The following is a 17,374-nucleotide window of genomic DNA, read 5'->3' on the forward strand; positions in this document are numbered from 1 at the left end:
GTAAAAGTTTTAGGTTGCATTGTAAAGTTTATAAGGAATGTAGGAGGTTTTTTCAGCTTTGAAAGAGAGAGAGGGGATTTGACACTATTAAAGAGAGAAATCTACTTAGTTAAAAGAAAGATAGTTACCTACTATTAAGTAGGCAGATTTTGGCTAATATTACACTCCGACTACAACCTTACATTCCGACCAGTAGTATTGCATTCCGACTACTAATATTACATTCCTACTAGTATTACATTCCTACTAGTATTACATTCCTACTAATATTACATTCCTATTACTCAGCCGAAGGCTCTCACGAAGACAGCAGGCAAGTGGGCATTGATTGTGTAACAATGGATGTGATCTGTTGTATTTTTCGTTGTGTCGGTAGCCGCTGGACGTGGCAGACTTCTTACGCACCGCCGGCTCCTCAGTTCACCTACCGAAAAAAAAAACAATATAAGGGTGTGTCAGACAGTTACGGCCCACACCCAGCACGACAGCGGCTGTGCAAAGCGACCTGAATGGCATCAGTCAATTGATGAGAATTATCTAAAAAACAAGAATTGAGTGAGCGAGCTGCAGGGAATTATGCAGCTCTTTATACATAAATAAAAGGCTTGTTGCCTGCCTACGCATTCCAGGCAACAGCGGCGTTTCGTAGTAATATCGCCACTTCATGAGTAATCACTTAAGCTTGATATGCGACAGGATGACATTGCAGCTTGTGTACAGTACATCATATACCCGTTTAGAGATATACAGCCCTATTCAAGCTATCATTCTCTAGGCTACGCGTCGGGAAGCGTCGGATAGACAGGGTTTAGATCAACGGCGTCCTAGCCAGGCAACGGATATGTCTCCACTAATTGCTTAACGCTATTCCATACCCATTGCACTTGATCTTTCTCTCTAGACACCAATTTAGGCTTTGCTGCGTGATATAGGGGTGCAAGGGCACTTACTTGTCCTTGCTCTGCAACAGTTCGTTGACCCTGTTATTAGAGCCGTTAGATGCTATGCTCTTAAATATAAGAGGAAGATATACATTCGCTAGGTTTCCTTTATTCTACCGACTGTTTGGTCGCCTTATGCGTCTCTTGTCTCCGATAGAGGGGTAGTGACTGACTGTGAATCTTAGAGCAATACTAAGTCTTCTAAGCTAGAGAGACATTTAGCAGCCGGTATAGATCGGCCCGCTGCCTATGTCACACTCACCTAGAGAGCCTCGTTTGTAAAGGGCTGGGTTCGCCGCTGTCCGCTGCCCTAGACCGTGTTAGCAGTTGACCCTAGTAGAGTACCGAAGTATAGATCGTAAAATAGGACTTCACACTCTGTGCGTTGGCTCACGGCGTTTAAAGAATGAACGGTCTGGTGTTGGGTCTTTATGCTTATTATTAAAGGATGTCTCACGAGAGAAATGCGATCTGCCGTTGAAGCTTTCCTTGTCTCCATCTTAGACAACAGATGAGACATATGATCAAGCCATGCAGTGACGTCTTCGACGTCTATGTATCAATGCGGGCGGACAACAGCGCAGCAACCGAGTCTTCAACAAGTGTGCATGATGGCGGAGCAAGTGATTACTGATTGGTTGAGAGCGATTGGATGTGCAGGCAGAGATCGAGGATCACATCAAGATTCTGGTTTTATTATAAAGAACCAATCATGGCCTCTGTGTTGAGTTGATCTGGAAGCTCGGCGTTCGCGGGCTCTTGCATCCTGGACTATGGCGTCACATGGGAGTTGGTGCATTTACAAAATCATATGCACTGCCATAACTGTAGCTTTGTTTCGACTGTCGGTTGCATCGGATCTGAACCATCAACGTCCTGCTGGGCTCGATGCGTCTACTCAAGATGCTGGCGCTTTGAATGGCTACTTGAAACTTCCCCATGGCAAGGAGGAAGGCGAAGCACGTCGGCTCAGACAGCAGTGTTGGAGTAATTGAATGCGCCGCTCACCTCTCCCCAGGCTCATGGCGCGATTGAGCCACCGAAAAGCTCGCGGCTTGTTTCCGTTCAAGTTGGTAGCGGACGCGAAGAGATTCCAGCATTTTACGCCAACGACTCGGCCGACCATGGTGTACAGCATGTGTATATCACGTTTCATGGCAAGCACCGCGATGGAGGCGCCTACTGGGCGATGATGAACGAGGCCATCAGGAGACGGCGCGGCAAAAGGGGATACGGAACAGACCGGAATACCGTTGTAGTCGCTCCTCAGTTCCTGTCCACCATATACAACTCTGACCAGTATACTGGCAACCAGCTTGCGTGGACCGACCTGAATGCCTGGCAGGCCGGCAGCAGGGCAAACCACCCGCCGAGGACCAAGCTGACTCCCATTGACGCCTTGGAGGCCATCGTAGAGACGTTTGCTAACCAGACAAGATATCCCAGGATGCAAAATGTCACCGTCTTTGGCCACGGTGGTGGAGGCCAGCTCGCGCAGCGGTATTCGGCTGTTGGCAAGGAAGCGCCGCCTCATATCCACGTCCGCTACATTCATGGCGATGCGTCAACCAGTATCTACTTCACCAAAGACAGGCCGGCAGAGCAGGGCAGCACTTCTGCGTGCAAGCGGTACAACACATGGCGGTACGGCTTTGACGAGTTCCCAGGCACGTCGGCAGGCTCCAAGACAGCCAAGGAGTACTTCCGGCGGTATATCAGTCGCGACGTCGTCTCCATTGTCGGAGTGAGGGATGTGAAGAGCAACGGCGACCAGTCATGCATGGCCAAGCTGCAGGGCGGGAGGAAGCGACGGGGCCGCAATCTGGCTTGGTACAAGTATGTCCACGCCCTGGCACAGACGGGCGAGGACGTGGACGGGTTTCCCGGGCAGTTTGACAGTCTCCCCGACTGGAGTGCGGCTTCCAACCATAGCATCAGGCTGCGTCTGACGGCTGTGGAAGATGTTTCGCATGATGCAACGGGCATTCTCGAGAGCCGCGGCGGCCAGTCGGCGCTATTCAGCGATGGCCATGTCGAGCTTGGCTGGCGGCCTGGGCATCGTGGCTCGCTGTAGCAGGACCATATTACATGTCCGGGGATGTATCTGAAAGCCAATTCTTGGATGGAGCAGCCGTGGAGACTGGGCTCGGGAGAAATGAAAGGCGGAGTCGATGGCTGCCAAGGCGGCGAGACCTTGTTGGCCACGAGAATGAGACAATTGTGCGCCCTGGGGAAGCACAAAACTCTCGGGGATCAACAGGTGCGAGCCAACAGAGCAGAAAGAGTGGCCCGGTTGACGGCGCGTAACACAACGTGGTGTGTGACGCGCCGTGATTGATTCAGGATTGCGCGGCCGGCCGCTTGAAGCGGAAATGGATGGCCGAGCGGCAGCCCACACGACGAGCTAATCACAGGACGGAGTGCCTCCCTTGCCTTGCCGGCTCGTTTGCCGTCTCCAATTTGTCTCTTACGCAAAATATTAGAAAAATAAAAGGGGAATCCGAAAACAAGCCGCGCGCCCGGGATTGGCGCAGAAGCGGGCAGCACCCACCATCCTGAATCAATATCAGCATAATCAAAACTCTCCCGCTCCACACCCATGGCAACAGAGGAAGAACGGGACCGGCTCGGGGCCGACGACGTGGCCGCCGCGGCAGATGCGGACGGCAAGAAGGCGGGCGAGGAGGCGGGCGAGGCAGCAGCCGGCAACGGCGACGGCGACGGCGACGGCGACGACGACGACGACGACGGCGCGGCGCCGACGACGCGGAGCGAGATGCGCGCCTACTACCTCTACTACGTCGGGGCCAACGGGCTGGCCCTCTTCAACTTCGGCCCGTCGGCGCTGCAGAACCTGCTGGACCAGGCGGCGGCGGCGTCGGGCGGGCTGCTCGACTTCGCGGGCCGCCGGCGCGACGTCAACAGCATCGTGCTGCTGGCCAACGGCACGTCGTTTGCGCTGCAGGCGGGCCTGATGCTGGGCATCGGCGCCTACGCCGACTTCGGCACGGGCCGGCGCTGGGTGCTGCTGCTGTGGTCGGCGGCGGCCTACGCCATCGGGCTCGGCTGGCTGGCCGTCCACGAGCCCGGCCGGTGGCGCGCGGGCCTCGGCCTGTACATTGCCGGCCTCATCGCCTACCAGCTGACGTTGACGTACTGGACGGCCGCCTTCCCCGCGCTGGCCCGCAACACGCCGCGGCTCCGGGAGGCGCGCCGGGCCGTGCGGCGGGGCCGGCTGCCGCGCGCCGAGCTGGACCGCCGCGACGAGCTCGAGCGCAGCCGGCTCAGCAACGTGGCCTTTTGGCTGCAGTCGGTCGGCGAGGTGCTCATGCTGGCCGTCATCGTCGGCATCATGCACGGCGTCGGCGTCGACGGCAGCCCCGAGCGCAACAGCTGGGGGCTCTCGGTCCTCATTGCCTTCGCCACGGCCTGCTGGCTGGGCCTCTCGCTGCCGTGGTTCGTGCTGGAGAAGAGCCGGCCGGGGCTCCGCGTGCCGCCGGGCCAGACGATGCTGACGGCCGGCCTCTGGCAGCTGCGCGAGGCCCTGACGCACATGTGGCGCCTCAAGCAGAGCCTCGTCTACCTCGTCGGCTACTTCCTGCTGGGCGACTCGCTCAACACGACTGTCACCGTCATCGCCACGCTGCAGAACCAGGTCGTCAGATACAACACGCTGACGCTGACGTACCTGCTGCTCGTCGGCATCGGCGCCCAGGCCGTCGGCATCGGCGCCTTCTGGCTGGTCCAGCGCCGCTTCGCCATCGGCGCCAAAGCCATGTTCAACGCCGTCATGGTCGCCATTGTCCTGCTCGACGGCTGGGGCATGGTGGGCAACTGGACCGGCCGCTTCGGCTTCCACAACCCGTGGGAGATCTGGCTCTACCAGGCCTTCTACGGCCTGTGCGTGTGTCCGTGGTACAGCTACTCGCAGATCATCATCAGCTCCGTCACCCCGCGCGGCCACGAGTTCCTCTTCTTCTCCGTCTTCAACATTGCCGGCAAGGCCTCGAGCTTTATCGGGCCCTTTATCAGCAGCGCCATCATCGACGCCTCGCCCGGCGGCCGCAACAACAGCGCCCCCTTTTACTTTCTCTTTGCCCTGAGCCTCGCCAGCGCCGCCTTCCTCTGGACCTTTCTCGACCTGGACCGCAGCGCTCGCGAGCAGGAGGCCTTTCTGGCCGAGGAGCGGCGTCGCCTCCGACCGGCCTCCGACGTGGTGGAAGTGGACGCGGGCGACGAGGGGCGTCATCGGCCGATGCCTTGAGGAACGAAAGGCCTTCTAACGTGCCCCGCAGACCCCGCCCTCTCCCCCCAAAAGTTCTCCGCCCCTTGATTGGTCCCTTGTGATTGGTCCCTCCTTGCCTCCCTCCTCGTTGGTCGCTGCCCTTCCCCCGGCTTCTGTTGCCTTTTCGCGTGCCTTATCCCACCACTAGGCGCCTCCCACCCTGTCTGCCGCCTGCCGACTCTTCCCGCCTGCCGAACTCTTCATCGCGTCACCTAGCGCGGCCGCCTTGACTCTTCAGCATCACCGTCCAGCCAGCGCAACGCCTCCTCAACGGTCCTCTCGCTCAGTACCTCGAGCCTGGCCTGTGCGGCAGTCATCTCCTCGGGGACCCGGTTGCCCACCAAGTCTCTGTCCCGCACCTTGGACACGAGCATGATGCCGTCTAGAGTTCGGCAGCGCGATAGCTGCACGTACAGGCCGTACGGGTCGCACTGCGAGGGCACCACCGTTCCATCCATCTTCGTCGTCCGTTTCCTCGCAGCTCGAGGGCCACGCGCTCCAGCGTTTTGCCCTGCACCTTGTAGTCCGTGCACGCGAACGCTGCTGCGCACGGCAAACCCTTTCGGCTGACGTCGTTGCGTTGCCACGGCCTTTTTCGCTGGCACTGTATCTTAACGGTCATGGGTGTCAACAAGATCGTGCCCGGCGGCATCCCGACGAAGTGGAGATATCTCGTCGTCTCCGATTCGAGAATGATCCCGCCGGCGGCCCGAAGTGGATCGTCATATCGGCCGAGATCCGATGCCCCGGGTACGCCTTGTCGACAATGACCTCCACCGCCGAGTAGCTCGCGCCGTTCACTAGCTTCAGCCCCTGGTGGGTGTTGTGGTTCACGACGATGGGCATCCCGGCCACGAACATGAAGACGGCCGGCACCGGGATCGCGCTATCGTCGCCCTGGTTGAGTATCATGATCGCCTCTTCCTCCGTCGGCAGCTCCTCCTTCCACTTGTGCTCGGAGATGAAAATGCGCATCGTCGACCGCTGCTGGACCCGGAACGCCAGGCTCGCCTCCATGTTCAGGTTCCACCGATTCCTATTGAGCGGCGTCACCACGGTGATGCCCGTCTCCCAAGGGATCCGCCTTCCTCCCGGTAGCACCTTGAGTTGAGGAGGTTTAGATCCGTCCGATCCTGCACGCCTAGACGGATCCGCTTCAGCAGCCTCTGCAGCTCCGGGTCGCCGGCGGCGCGCATCTGCTCGTCCAGCATGACGACCGTCGTGAACCTCTTCCACAGTGCGTGCGCTTTGTCGTGCTGGTGACGCTGCTCGGCCTTGAACGAGTTGTCTACGTCCCACGAGATGGCCGCGCTAGGCAGGACGATCGACCTCTCTTGGACCGGCCGGAACTGCTGAAAATCTCCGCAGAAGAGGACGATGGGGATCCCCCCGAAATCTTGCCGCGATCCGCGAAGCCGGCGAAGCCGCTCGTTCACGGCGTGCAGCGTCCGCGCCCCGAGCATGCTCACCTCGTCGATGACGAGCACATCCTTCTCCTGCCAATCCATTCGAGACTGGCCGTGGATGAACCGCTCCGCCTGTTTCGGCAGCCGCACCGTCAAGGTCTTTGACCATGTTCGCGCCCGGCCCTTGGTCCTTGGTGAACCCGCAGGCGGAGTGGATCGTGATGCCGTTGATCCGCGCCGCCGCAGTCCCCGACGTCGCCGTGATCAGCAGACGATTCGAAAGGCTCTTTTACTGAACAGCTCGACGAGTGCCTCGATGATTCGCGACTTGCCGGTACCGCCCTCGCCACCGACGAACTGGCGCAGCTGGCAGGCATCGCCCCGTCGGTCTGCTGCATCAAATCGAGCTGGCGGCATATTATCAGAAAAGCGATGGACTGCCTCTTGTTCAGCGTCAGCCGTGTTGCCAACACCTTGCCCGCCGCGAGGAAGGAGGTTGATGGGCCAAACTGAACGTCCATTCCCGCCCCTGCGTCGATAGCGGTCTCGTCGGAGTCGGCCATCGTCATTTCGACCTCGTCCTCCCCGAAACCGGTCATCACCCTTCGCAACGCTGCGCGGCGATCGCTTTCCCAGGCGGCGGGCGTGCTTTGTATCCCTTGGATCATCCTCTCCCTCTCCTTCGAGGCACTTACCTGCTGCGACTTGATAGCCTTGACCTGATCCTGCGGCGGTAGTGCGGCCCCGGAAAATACCCGCCCTGGCATGCTTAACCGCCTCTCCTCGTTCGATCAGCGCCGTGGCCTCGAGCTCGGCCGTCGAGCGCAGCGCCGATTGCTGAAACCGACAGAGCTGCTGTATCATTGCCATGAGCTCCGGCGACTTGGCCGTCACCTGATTCGCTCCCACTGCACCTCGGACGACGTCGATGAGCCGCGTTGCGTCTCCGATGCTGTTGGGCTGATATGTCGCTGCAGACTCCGCGCCCGCCTCGCCTGCTCCACCCTCCTCGACGTGTGCGACCGTCGGGTCGCCATCGCCGGACGAGGCTGCCCATTGCTTGGCGTCGCGTTTTGCGTCTTCGGCGGATCGTCGAAGCAGCTGCACGTTGTCGACCAGACATGATATTCTCGGGGCCATAGCGTCTCGAGCCCGCGCCCAGATGCTGTTGATCTCACCTGTTCCTTCGCCCAGGAAGGACTCCCACGGCACGAACAGCGCAAGATGCTGCACGGCTGCCCTTCAGGGGGTGGGTTAGCCTCTCCGATAATGCCCGCTGACAGAGCAGTTGCCATACACACCTCCGGTAGCACGACTCGTCATCGTAGGTGAAGTCCTTGCTCAGGTAGCCGTCGAGGCAGACGGTAGCGTGCTTGCCCGGCCGCCTGAGCACCTGAACCCAGCGTCGTCCCGGCGCCCATCCATCCTCGAAAGACATCTCCCTGCCGCCCAGCTCTCGTCGTTGCCGATGCGTTTCAGTCTGACGATCGATATGTAGTCATACAGGCATAGGCCTTTCAGCAGCTCTCCCGGTGCTGGTACGCCTCGACGTGGGAGATTCTCAGGCCTTCTTCTTCGACGACGACCGACTCATCCAAGGTGTCATCCGTAGCCGCAGCGCCACTGGCTTCTCGGAGATGCCGCCATCGCCGAAAGACTTCCCAGTACAGCAGAGAACAGTTCAGGTACGCCCACGCGCTGCTGTCGGTGAACTCGGCCGGATATCCGAGAAGGTGAGCGACGACCTCGACCTGTGATAGCGGACGCTCCGTGAACACGCGGTTCGCCACTCTCATCAGGAACTGTCGCGTCCTGTTCCCTTGACAGGGTCATCGGTGGCAGCGTCTCCGCCACCGTCCCGCCCTCCGTTTGCCGTGCCATCACCTGTTGAGGCGGCCAGGAGCTCGGCCGCGGCCGCCACACGCTTCCACACCGGGTCCTCCACCTTGGTCGCGTAGTTCGTGACATAATAGATGAGGGCCATTGTCTTGCGCTGCGTCGCAATGAAGGAAATATCATGGTTGTGCCGGAGCCCGACAGCAATAGCCTCGTTCCATCGATTGACCATGCTGTGTGTCCTCCGGATCTGCAGCACCCCGTCTGCCGTGAGGGCGGTCTTGTCGACTAACCTCCATGGCGCCTTGAACCGGCAGAGGTCCCCTTCCGCCCTCCTTTGCCCAAGGAATACTTCACACAGGTCGGGCTATGCGTGTGCACCTGCGTCGCGCCGGCACAGAAGTTGGCCTCCTCGATAAACGCGGCCGAGAACTGCGCGGCGTTGTCCAGCAGGAACCAATACCGCCTGTCACAGATCGCTCCGCTTGCACGGCGCAAAACTTTCCTGGTCCAGATCCTGCCTTGCACGTCAACCCGGCCCCACTTGGCCATCAGAAGAGTACTTCAGGCTCCCGGTGGCACATCTTAGGTAGGCATTCTTACCTCTGAGAAGACGCTATCGATGTATCGGACGATTCGCTCGCGATACGCCGCCTGATCCTCCCCGTGGATGTCGGCAAGCATCGAGCTGAGATGCGCGTTCCCGTGCAGCCAGAGCAAGCCGTGAACATGAAGCGCCCTCGTTCGTTCGTCTCCACGGCGCCATAGTACTTGCCGATGCGCCCGAATACCGACTCTTCACCGACCTTCACGTAATGATCGAAGAACAGCTTCATCTCGCGGTGGAAGAACACGGCCGAGCTCATGGGATCCGATATCGCCAGCCGTGCCCGCTTATACGCATCCCCAAGGCCTTCTAAGAACTCCTCGGCCGCGTCGGGATCGCGTGTGCGGTATGCCGCCAGTCGCAGCTTCACCGGGTTCGTAATGTCGTTCGGGTTGATGGTGAACCAGATGGCCGGCACGCCATATCCGACGATGAGCGACTGGATTTTCCGCCGCATATTGAGACGGACCTCTCTCGACATGGGCTGCCGGTGGCCGTAAAGCGAGAGGCTCCTGAGAAGCTCCTTCACGTCACCATCGGTCGTCTTACCCGAGCTCTCCAACTCGACCCTCGCCGCCGCTAGCCTTTCTGTGGTCATCGAACGCACGATGCGCTCTACCTTGCGGAAGTTCTTCCTCCCACACTCAACATGCTGACCCGGCGGTTCCTCGACCGCACCCCATGTTGAAGACGAGAAATGCGAAGATGTGGTGCAGTGCAAATCGCCCCCCATGGCGCCGGAGCACGATCTCGGCCCACGCCTGAAGGTTCAAGCTTCGAGACGATACGGGTCTCCGCGGCCGCCTCTGCCTCGACAGCCCTGCCTCGCAAGTTGGCCGTGACCTTCCCGCGTCGACCATGGTCTCTTCAACCAGCCTTGGTCCCCAACGCCAAATGGGAACAGGGTCGGGAACGTCCTGGCAAAGAAGGACGCCTCAAAGGAATCGGTAAACTCACCCCCGCGAAACCCGGATGTATGGCTCACAACCACCGTCGCCACGCCCCGAACCCCGGCTAGGGACCCGACCCACGCCTCGGCCCGCACGGCCGTCGTCGGCACCTTCACCAACAGCGTCACAGGCAAACTGCAGCTTCTCCACGTCCGCGACGTCTGGCGGTCCGTCGAGCGCGAACATGCCAGAAGACGTCACCTCGTTGATCGCTGGAACGTTCTGGTCGGGGCAGGCGTCACTTCCATCGCGAACCGCGCCTTCTCCGTTGGGCCCGTGACCTTCACCCTGGCCGCCGGCTTCTTGTCCTTGGTTGAGCAGGGCGAAGAGCTCCTCGATCTCCACCGGCCCTCCTCGTCCACGGCGCGTTCCGTGGGCGGCACAACGTGCGCCGTCCGCGCTTTCTCCCACCCAGACGGCTCGTTCCGCTCCATACGATCGCACACCGACGACGGTACCCCGTGTATCGAGTCTCCCAGCTCTCCATCTCCGCCGCGTCGATCTCGATCTCGGCGTAGTGGGGTTGTTCCGCTTCAGCCAGACAAGGGCCCTCTCGCCCACCCGCCGCCTCACCGCCAAGAGACTCGACAGGTCGCTCGGTGCCGGCTTCTCCGCGCCCTGCCACGAGATGGATCTCGTCCAGTGCTTGCAAAGGGGTGCGGGAGCACTTTGGTGGCCAGCTCCTGCACATTGTTCGGAAACACTGTGATGTGGCCCTGACATGCCTCGGATACTTCACGCTCTGTCTCTGCCCGCCCGGAATGCTATATCTCGTGACAAACCCGTAACATGAGTTCAGCGAGATGAGCTTCTCTTCGACCGGCGTCAGTCCCTTGAGCTCATCGGGGAACATGTGCTCGCAGCCAAGGCGACTGTGAAGGTGGATCGCCGGCGACAGGCTCCTGCGCGCCAGGCATCGGCCACACTCGGCGCACACCGACACGGACTCGCCCTCAGGAAAGCAACTCCGGCATGAAAATGGTGAGCGGCCGCCCTTTGGTACGCAACTTGACAGCCAATGATCCCATGTAATCCCCTCAACTCTCCTCTCGTACACTTGCGGTAGCACACCATGCAGGTCCGTATCGGCAACGTGCTCGCATCGTGGAACGCCTGATAGAAGTCTCGCACCGTCGACACCTTCCTCTCGAGCGGTATTGGCGTGCACCACGTCTGATCGTTAGACAATCTCTCCTTCAAGGCAAAGTCTTCCTCCAAAAAGCGCAGCACACTCGCCAGGTCTTCGGCCTGCAGCTCCCGTCTCCTATGCCTTCCGATTCCACTTCGGACCTGTTTTATCGGGCGCCCATCCCGGCTAGGAAGACGGGCTCTCTTCTCCCGCCTCCGGGACTGCCTCTGTCCGCGCAGCGAGCCGTCCGCTGCCTCTGCTGCGCCATCGTCCACACCCACCTGTGCCCTTGGCCGCCGAACCGGTCCCCGACGGAGCTTGGGCAAACCCCATGCAATCGATGCTGCAAATTGCGCCGTTCGTCTTAGGTCTTGGAAAGTCGTATCCTTGGGCTGGATAGGTCGGAGCGTCGGTCCCCTTTTCGAACGAACACCCGGGACACCGCCGGTCGCCGCCTTATCTCCCTGCCCGTCACCTTCAGGACCCCTCTCCTGGGGCAAAAACGGCCGATGAAGGGGCGGACTGTCAGAGCCCACTGCCCCCTGGTCTCCACGTTCTGTAGGCAACACGAACCTCGGAAGCGGACTCGGTGACTGACGTTGCGCGGAATTTCCGCTGCTGACCAAATTACGGGACTTCCGTGCTCTGCTTGACCGCAAACCGCCTCGCGGCGGTCTTCTCGGCAGTGACTTTGCGATCGCCCCTGCATGCTTTCTCCATGCGGTTTCTTCGACCGCAGACTGCTTAGGCTGAATCAGCCGGAACGTTAATGCTTCATTCGCCACTGATCTGTATCTCCCGAACCGCCCCAACCTTGTCTCCCGTGCTCCGTGCCCTTCTCGGGAGTTGCCCTGTATCATCTCCGCACCCCGAAACAGGCACTCCCGTTCCTACCCTCTTCTCCATCCTCGACTGACAACGAACAGGCTCCACGGTGAGCGGCCGCCTCGCCTAGCTTCCTGCAGGACTGTCCGCCATGCTACTGCCTCCTCGACGTCGACTAGCGTGGATTGGCAACAGGCTAGAAAGTTTTGGCTCCGGAGCACTTCCACTTGGATAATCTCGCTTCTTGGCGTACACTATTTCTTTCCGAGTGGGAAGCTTCTAACGATCACTACTCTGGCCGTGGCATTTCTTCCTTATAATGCTTGCCTATGGTACCGAAGCGATGCAATACTACTACCCTTTGTAATCCCCATTTACCCTCCCTATGTGCGTCCACCGTCCCGACCCTCGGCTGGTCTCCACGTGCGACCTGCTACCCCAGCTTTGCCAAAGGCGGCCCTTCCATCGCCGTGCTCTCTTTGCGCACTCCAGCCAATCCCTGGCTACTGCCGACCTCCGGCACATGGGGTGGCCGCGCCAACCGCCCGCCGCACACTTCCAACCATACTCTCCGGCCCTTCCAACGCCGTCCCACCCACCTTGCGCATCAGTTGCTCCATCAATATCTGCCACTCCACCTCGTCGAGCAACAGCCAAAAGGCTGCCGGCGATAACATGTCCACGGTGTCCTCGTGCAACCGGACTACCCGGCTAGGTTTGCTCCCTCGCCACCACCAACGTCGCATCAACGGCCTTCATGCTAAAGCGACAGCCAGGATCCCCCTGCCTGTCCTCTTGTAGTCGCTAGCCACCGGAGTCTCGACTTGCAAACCCTCTTGGAGAGTTCTCGTGACCAACTCGCATCCTCCTCCTCAGCTCGTCCCCTATATCCGACTTCACCGTGTCCCAATAGTGGACTCGACACGGTCGGCACCCGCCTCGCTCAGCCGCACGCAATGCCCCCCTGCAATACTACCATAGCCTCTTTCTTTCCTTCACTCTCATTCGTTATTGTCGCCTTTGCTATCTACTCCATGCAACGATGACACCGAAGGGTACTGCTGGACTTTCTTTCTCCGCAGACTTACCCACACTAACCTTACCGTTCGCCGACCTCCAACTTCTCGCGACATAGCCATCACCCCTACTCAACTTCCAACCCCCGGCTCCCTACTTCACTCACGACCATAGAACCAGATGGTCGAGACTGTTCAAGAACCTCGCCAGCTCATTCCCGCATACCCCCGCTTCTAATCTATCACCTAGGTAGCATTCTCTGACTCTTAAGTCTCCCTGACCCTAGCCGCGAGCCCTCTTTCGAGCAGCAAGAAAACCTGCTTTATAGGATGCCCACCTCCACTCTGCGTAACCCTCATTTACACTTCCACGGTGACTACATCTGCCATGTTCTCACGATGTCGGCCTCCCAGCTCAACGTCGATACCTCGTCCTCCCCGCGGCAACCTCTTGACAGCCAGAAAAATGCTGGCGCCGACATGTCCATGATGGCCTTTGTCCAGCCCGGCTGCCCGTCTAGGTTCGCCTACCAGAATGAGCATCGTGTCAAAGGGCTCAACGCAGAAACCCTAGCGAGGGTCTTCCTTCCCACGCCCTCATGGCTGTCGACTCCGGAGTATGCAGCAATCCGGTCAGATACTGGCAATCCATCGACCTGCATCTTCTTCAGCCTTAATATTTCCATATACAACCAACAGATAATCTCCTCGGAATGGACCGAGCAATGGTTCTTCATGGTCGGCCGTGTTCATCCCTTTGCCCTGACGTGGGAAATCGAGCGACGTGATGGCTTGAGTCGGACGATGATAACATCACAGAATACACCGTCCCCGCGCTTATAGTCCGCGATCACAGCTACCAACCGTGAGTCTATGCTCCAAATCTCTCTGTCGCCACTGCCCTCCTGACGATATCCATAGAATTGTCACTCGCACCTCAGCTCGGTGGATACTTTCCCAACGATACAACCCATTGTCTCCTTCACGGGACCTGTCATCGGCTCCGGCCGCGACCTCCTGCATGGAAACTCGGCTGCGGCCCTTGACGACACCCAGCTGAGCTGCTGCGGCTTTGTCCAGCTCTCCACCTTTATTTGTCCTGGGATTCCCGGCAAAACCCTTCAAGGGCTTTCGCCCTTCCAAGTTTTCGTCATCTTCCCCATTCACGCTAATCCTTGGACCTCCTATGCAAGAAGATGACCGAGAGGCGCGACAGCCAGTTCCAGTCGAACGCTCTCTTCACCTGTACGGGCAAAATCGCCGGCTTACTGGATCACCAGATCATGAAACATGCCCCGGCTTTCGACCAAGACTATATCTTCATCGTCGTCCCCGACACGTGGACTTTCCACGACAAGGCCATGTCCGACCAGGCTTCTGCAACACAACTACTGCCGACGACACCCAAGAGCGCGGTCGGCAATCCTCGGACTATAGCGTTGCGTTGGCCAGGTTTACCTCTACGAAGAAACCCAAGGCCGCCCAAAGCCCCGCCTCCCCCACGCCGCATGCTTCTGGCCCAGTCGATCCCCTTATGCTGGCATCAAGTCGGTCAATGCCCGATCCCTACCAAACCCCAACCAAGAGACCGCGACTTTCTCCCGAAACTTCCACCATAATCACCGACTGTGACGGTCAAGACTCCCCCAAATCCGATACCTCCTCCTTTCTGTCCCCGGAAGACCCCGCAGAGTCAGAGACGGACACCGAACAGGTCAATCACCAAGACACATCCGCCTCTGGCTCTATCAGACCTCCCGCGTCGATATCTTCCCGACCACTGCGCGCCCGACGTCCGCCCAAGAATATTCTCTAAACTTTAAAGCTTCAAACGAAACAATACAACATGACAACATGTCTCATCATCCTCAAAATCAACTGCCAAAGGCTCGAATAGCACATTCTCTTCTCTTCTTGTTCTCCTTTTCATGAAGACGATCAAGTCAAAACTTCCCAATATACTCCTTATTCTGTTTATACCTACGACTTATACCGGTAGCACATGTAAATTTTCCGAGCCTTCCACTCGCCCAGACATGCATTACCCACTCACATCTCTCTTCAACCCTGCCGTCTCTCCACGCCCTTTGAGTTTGCGCCTTTTAAACAAAATCTCCCTCCAGCGGCCTAGCCTGCCTCCCCGACGCTCTGTCTCGGTTTCACTCACGATAATGCTCTACGTCTCTCGCCGTGTCTCGTATCTCGACCTCACTCTTCTTCCTGTCTCCTATCTACTGTCGCCAACTCTCTCTCTCTCTTCTGTAGCCAACTCTTCTCCGGTTCTCTTGTCGCCAAATTTCGTTCCGAAAGGCTTCTTTGCGCGAGCCGCGGCTGGCGAGCCTTCCTCTCGTGTTACCGTAGGCAGCATCCGCCATGGTCTCCCGTCATTGGTTGGCTTGCTAGAGAGGGAGATGGAGGGGGGCTCGGCGATCCCAAAGCCCGACTTGCGGATGTGCCCCCCCCCCACCCCCCCCTTTCCCCTTTCTTTGCCGGTCCTTGGTTTCCTTTCTTATTATAATACCGCTGCTTATTACATGCGCGCTACTCTGGCCGTGGCCGCTTGGCGACGCCCACACCACAAGAGTTCAGGGGGCCGGCTGACGTCCTTGATGACGCTCTGCAAAGTGAGCCGAGTAGCCGGACTGACTCACCGTATCGCAGCCGGCAGGGCCCTTTGGTTGGATCTCAATGAAAAGCCTCGTCCCCGTCGCGTCTTCCGAAGATGCGGCTCAGCCGTCAGCACGGCGCAGTTTGTATTCGATGGCGATGCCTCTCGGAGCCGATCCAAGGCCCGGGCACTGGCCTCTGATGACGCCCAGACGGCCTTGGAGTCTCGGGCCTCGGAGCCGTAGCAGTTGCCCGACGTGACTCAATAATCGTTCCGCCCCAGACCGTGGACTTAAACGAAGCATCTCCCCGCCGCTTCCACCATCCTTTTGGGCCCCGTCGACCACGACTGCTTTGCCTTTGGTCTCTCGAACCAGTTGAATGACATAAAAGAGCCACAAGTATCCCTTGTAGCTTGTGTTTCATCCCCCTCACCCTACCATGGCTCCCCTCAACATCCTCATCTGCGGCGGCGGCATCGCCGGCCCGGCCGCTGCCTACTGGCTCTCCAAGCTCGGCCACACGTGCACCATCGTCGAGCGCCACCCGGAGCTCCGCGCGCACGGCCAGCAGATCGACCTCCGCGAGCAGGGCGTCACCGTGGCCCGGCGCATGGGCATCCTCGACGAGGTGCGCCGCCGGGCCGTCGACGAGGAGGGCACGGGCTTCCTCGACGCCCGCGGCCGCGTCGTTGCCTTCTTCGGCCGCAGCGGCTCCGAGGAGCACCAGAGCTTCACCAGCGAGTTCGAGATTATGCGCGGCGAGCTGTGCCGGATCCTGTTCGAGGCCACCAGCGACCGCGTCCGGTACCGCTACGGCGTCACCGTCGACGACTTTGCCCCCGTCGGCGACGGGTCCCGCGTCCGCGTCGAGTTCTCCGATGGCCAGGCGGCCGAGTACGATCTTCTCATCGGCGCCGACGGCCAGGGCTCGCGCGTGCGGCGCAAGATGACGCCCAACGACTCGTACCGCGCCTTTGGCGTCTTCTGCTGCTACTTCAACATGGCGCGCAACGCCGACGACGAGCGCAGCCGCTTCCTGCTCTGCTCCCCGGGCAAGCGCCGCGTCATGGCCACGCGCTGGCACTCCAAGGACCTCGGCCAGGGCTACCTCATGACTATGTCGCACGCCGACGAGATGCGCAAGGCCCTGCAGTCCCACGACCCAGTCGTCCAGCGCGACCTGTTTGCCCGCGTCTTCCGCGGGGCCGGCTGGCAGTCGGAGCGCCTCATCGACGCCATGCACCGTGCCGACGATGTCTACGTCTTCGAGGCCCTGCAGGTCACCACCAAGCCCTGGTCCAAGGGCCGCGTCGTGCTCCTTGGCGACGCCGCCCATGCGCCATCCTTCTTCACCGGCATGGGCACCAGCCTCGCCCTCGTCGGCGCCTACGTTCTGGCGGGCGAGCTGGCCCGCCACGGCGACGACGTCGCGGCCGCCCTCGACGCCTACGACGCCAAGCTGCGGCCCTTTGTCGAGGAGACGCAGCAGCTGGCCCCCGGCTTCCCCGGCATCATGTATCCCGACTCGGCGTGGGCTGTCCGGCTGACGCACTGGATTCTTGCCTTTGTGGCCTTCGCCAAGCTCGACAAAATCATAGGCACCCTGTCGCACTATCTGATGCCCGAGGGCAAGAAATGGAAGGTACCGGACTATCCGGAACTGGAGGTGGCAACGGAGTCGTCCCCTGCCAAGTGCTGAGGGGCGCGTGAAGCTTGCTTGATTGATATGCCATTGTAATATTAGCGCTGACATGTGATGCCCCTTTGGTT

The 17,374-nt window shown here is 59.5% G+C and overlaps 4 protein-coding genes across 4 annotated transcripts; 3 read left to right on the forward strand and 1 right to left on the reverse strand.

Annotated features, from left to right (window-relative positions):
* Positions 1–1,714: 1,714 nt before the first annotated feature.
* On the forward strand, positions 1,715–3,015 carry HRG_10716 (putative transmembrane protein; the record flags this gene model as incomplete). Its single annotated transcript, XM_044869186.1, has 2 exons — positions 1,715–1,900; positions 1,960–3,015. The coding sequence occupies 2 exons, from the start codon at positions 1,715–1,717 to the stop codon at positions 3,013–3,015; spliced, it is 1,242 nt and encodes a 413-aa protein (XP_044715928.1).
* A 525-nt stretch (positions 3,016–3,540) lies between these two features.
* HRG_10717 (vacuole effluxer atg22 like domain-containing protein) lies at positions 3,541–5,205 on the forward strand (the record flags this gene model as incomplete). Its single annotated transcript, XM_044869187.1, has 1 exon — positions 3,541–5,205. The coding sequence occupies one exon, from the start codon at positions 3,541–3,543 to the stop codon at positions 5,203–5,205; it is 1,665 nt and encodes a 554-aa protein (XP_044715929.1).
* A 648-nt stretch (positions 5,206–5,853) lies between these two features.
* Positions 5,854–9,532, reverse strand: HRG_10718 (PIF1-like helicase domain-containing protein; the record flags this gene model as incomplete). Its single annotated transcript, XM_044869188.1, has 10 exons — positions 5,854–6,262; positions 6,328–6,764; positions 6,971–7,245; positions 7,328–7,872; positions 7,934–8,025; positions 8,219–8,451; positions 8,517–8,718; positions 8,762–8,803; positions 8,850–8,985; positions 9,072–9,532. 10 exons carry the CDS (start codon positions 9,530–9,532, stop codon positions 5,854–5,856), a joined length of 2,832 nt encoding a protein of 943 aa, XP_044715930.1.
* Positions 9,533–16,043: 6,511 nt separating this feature from the next.
* HRG_10719 (FAD binding domain-containing protein) lies at positions 16,044–17,303 on the forward strand (the record flags this gene model as incomplete). Its single annotated transcript, XM_044869189.1, has 1 exon — positions 16,044–17,303. The coding sequence occupies one exon, from the start codon at positions 16,044–16,046 to the stop codon at positions 17,301–17,303; it is 1,260 nt and encodes a 419-aa protein (XP_044715931.1).
* Positions 17,304–17,374: the final 71 nt, after the last annotated feature.

This window comes from Hirsutella rhossiliensis (genome assembly GCF_020360975.1).
Source record: "Hirsutella rhossiliensis strain HR02 chromosome Unknown scaffold00016, whole genome shotgun sequence".
Classification (NCBI taxonomy): Eukaryota; Fungi; Ascomycota; class Sordariomycetes; order Hypocreales; family Ophiocordycipitaceae; genus Hirsutella; species Hirsutella rhossiliensis.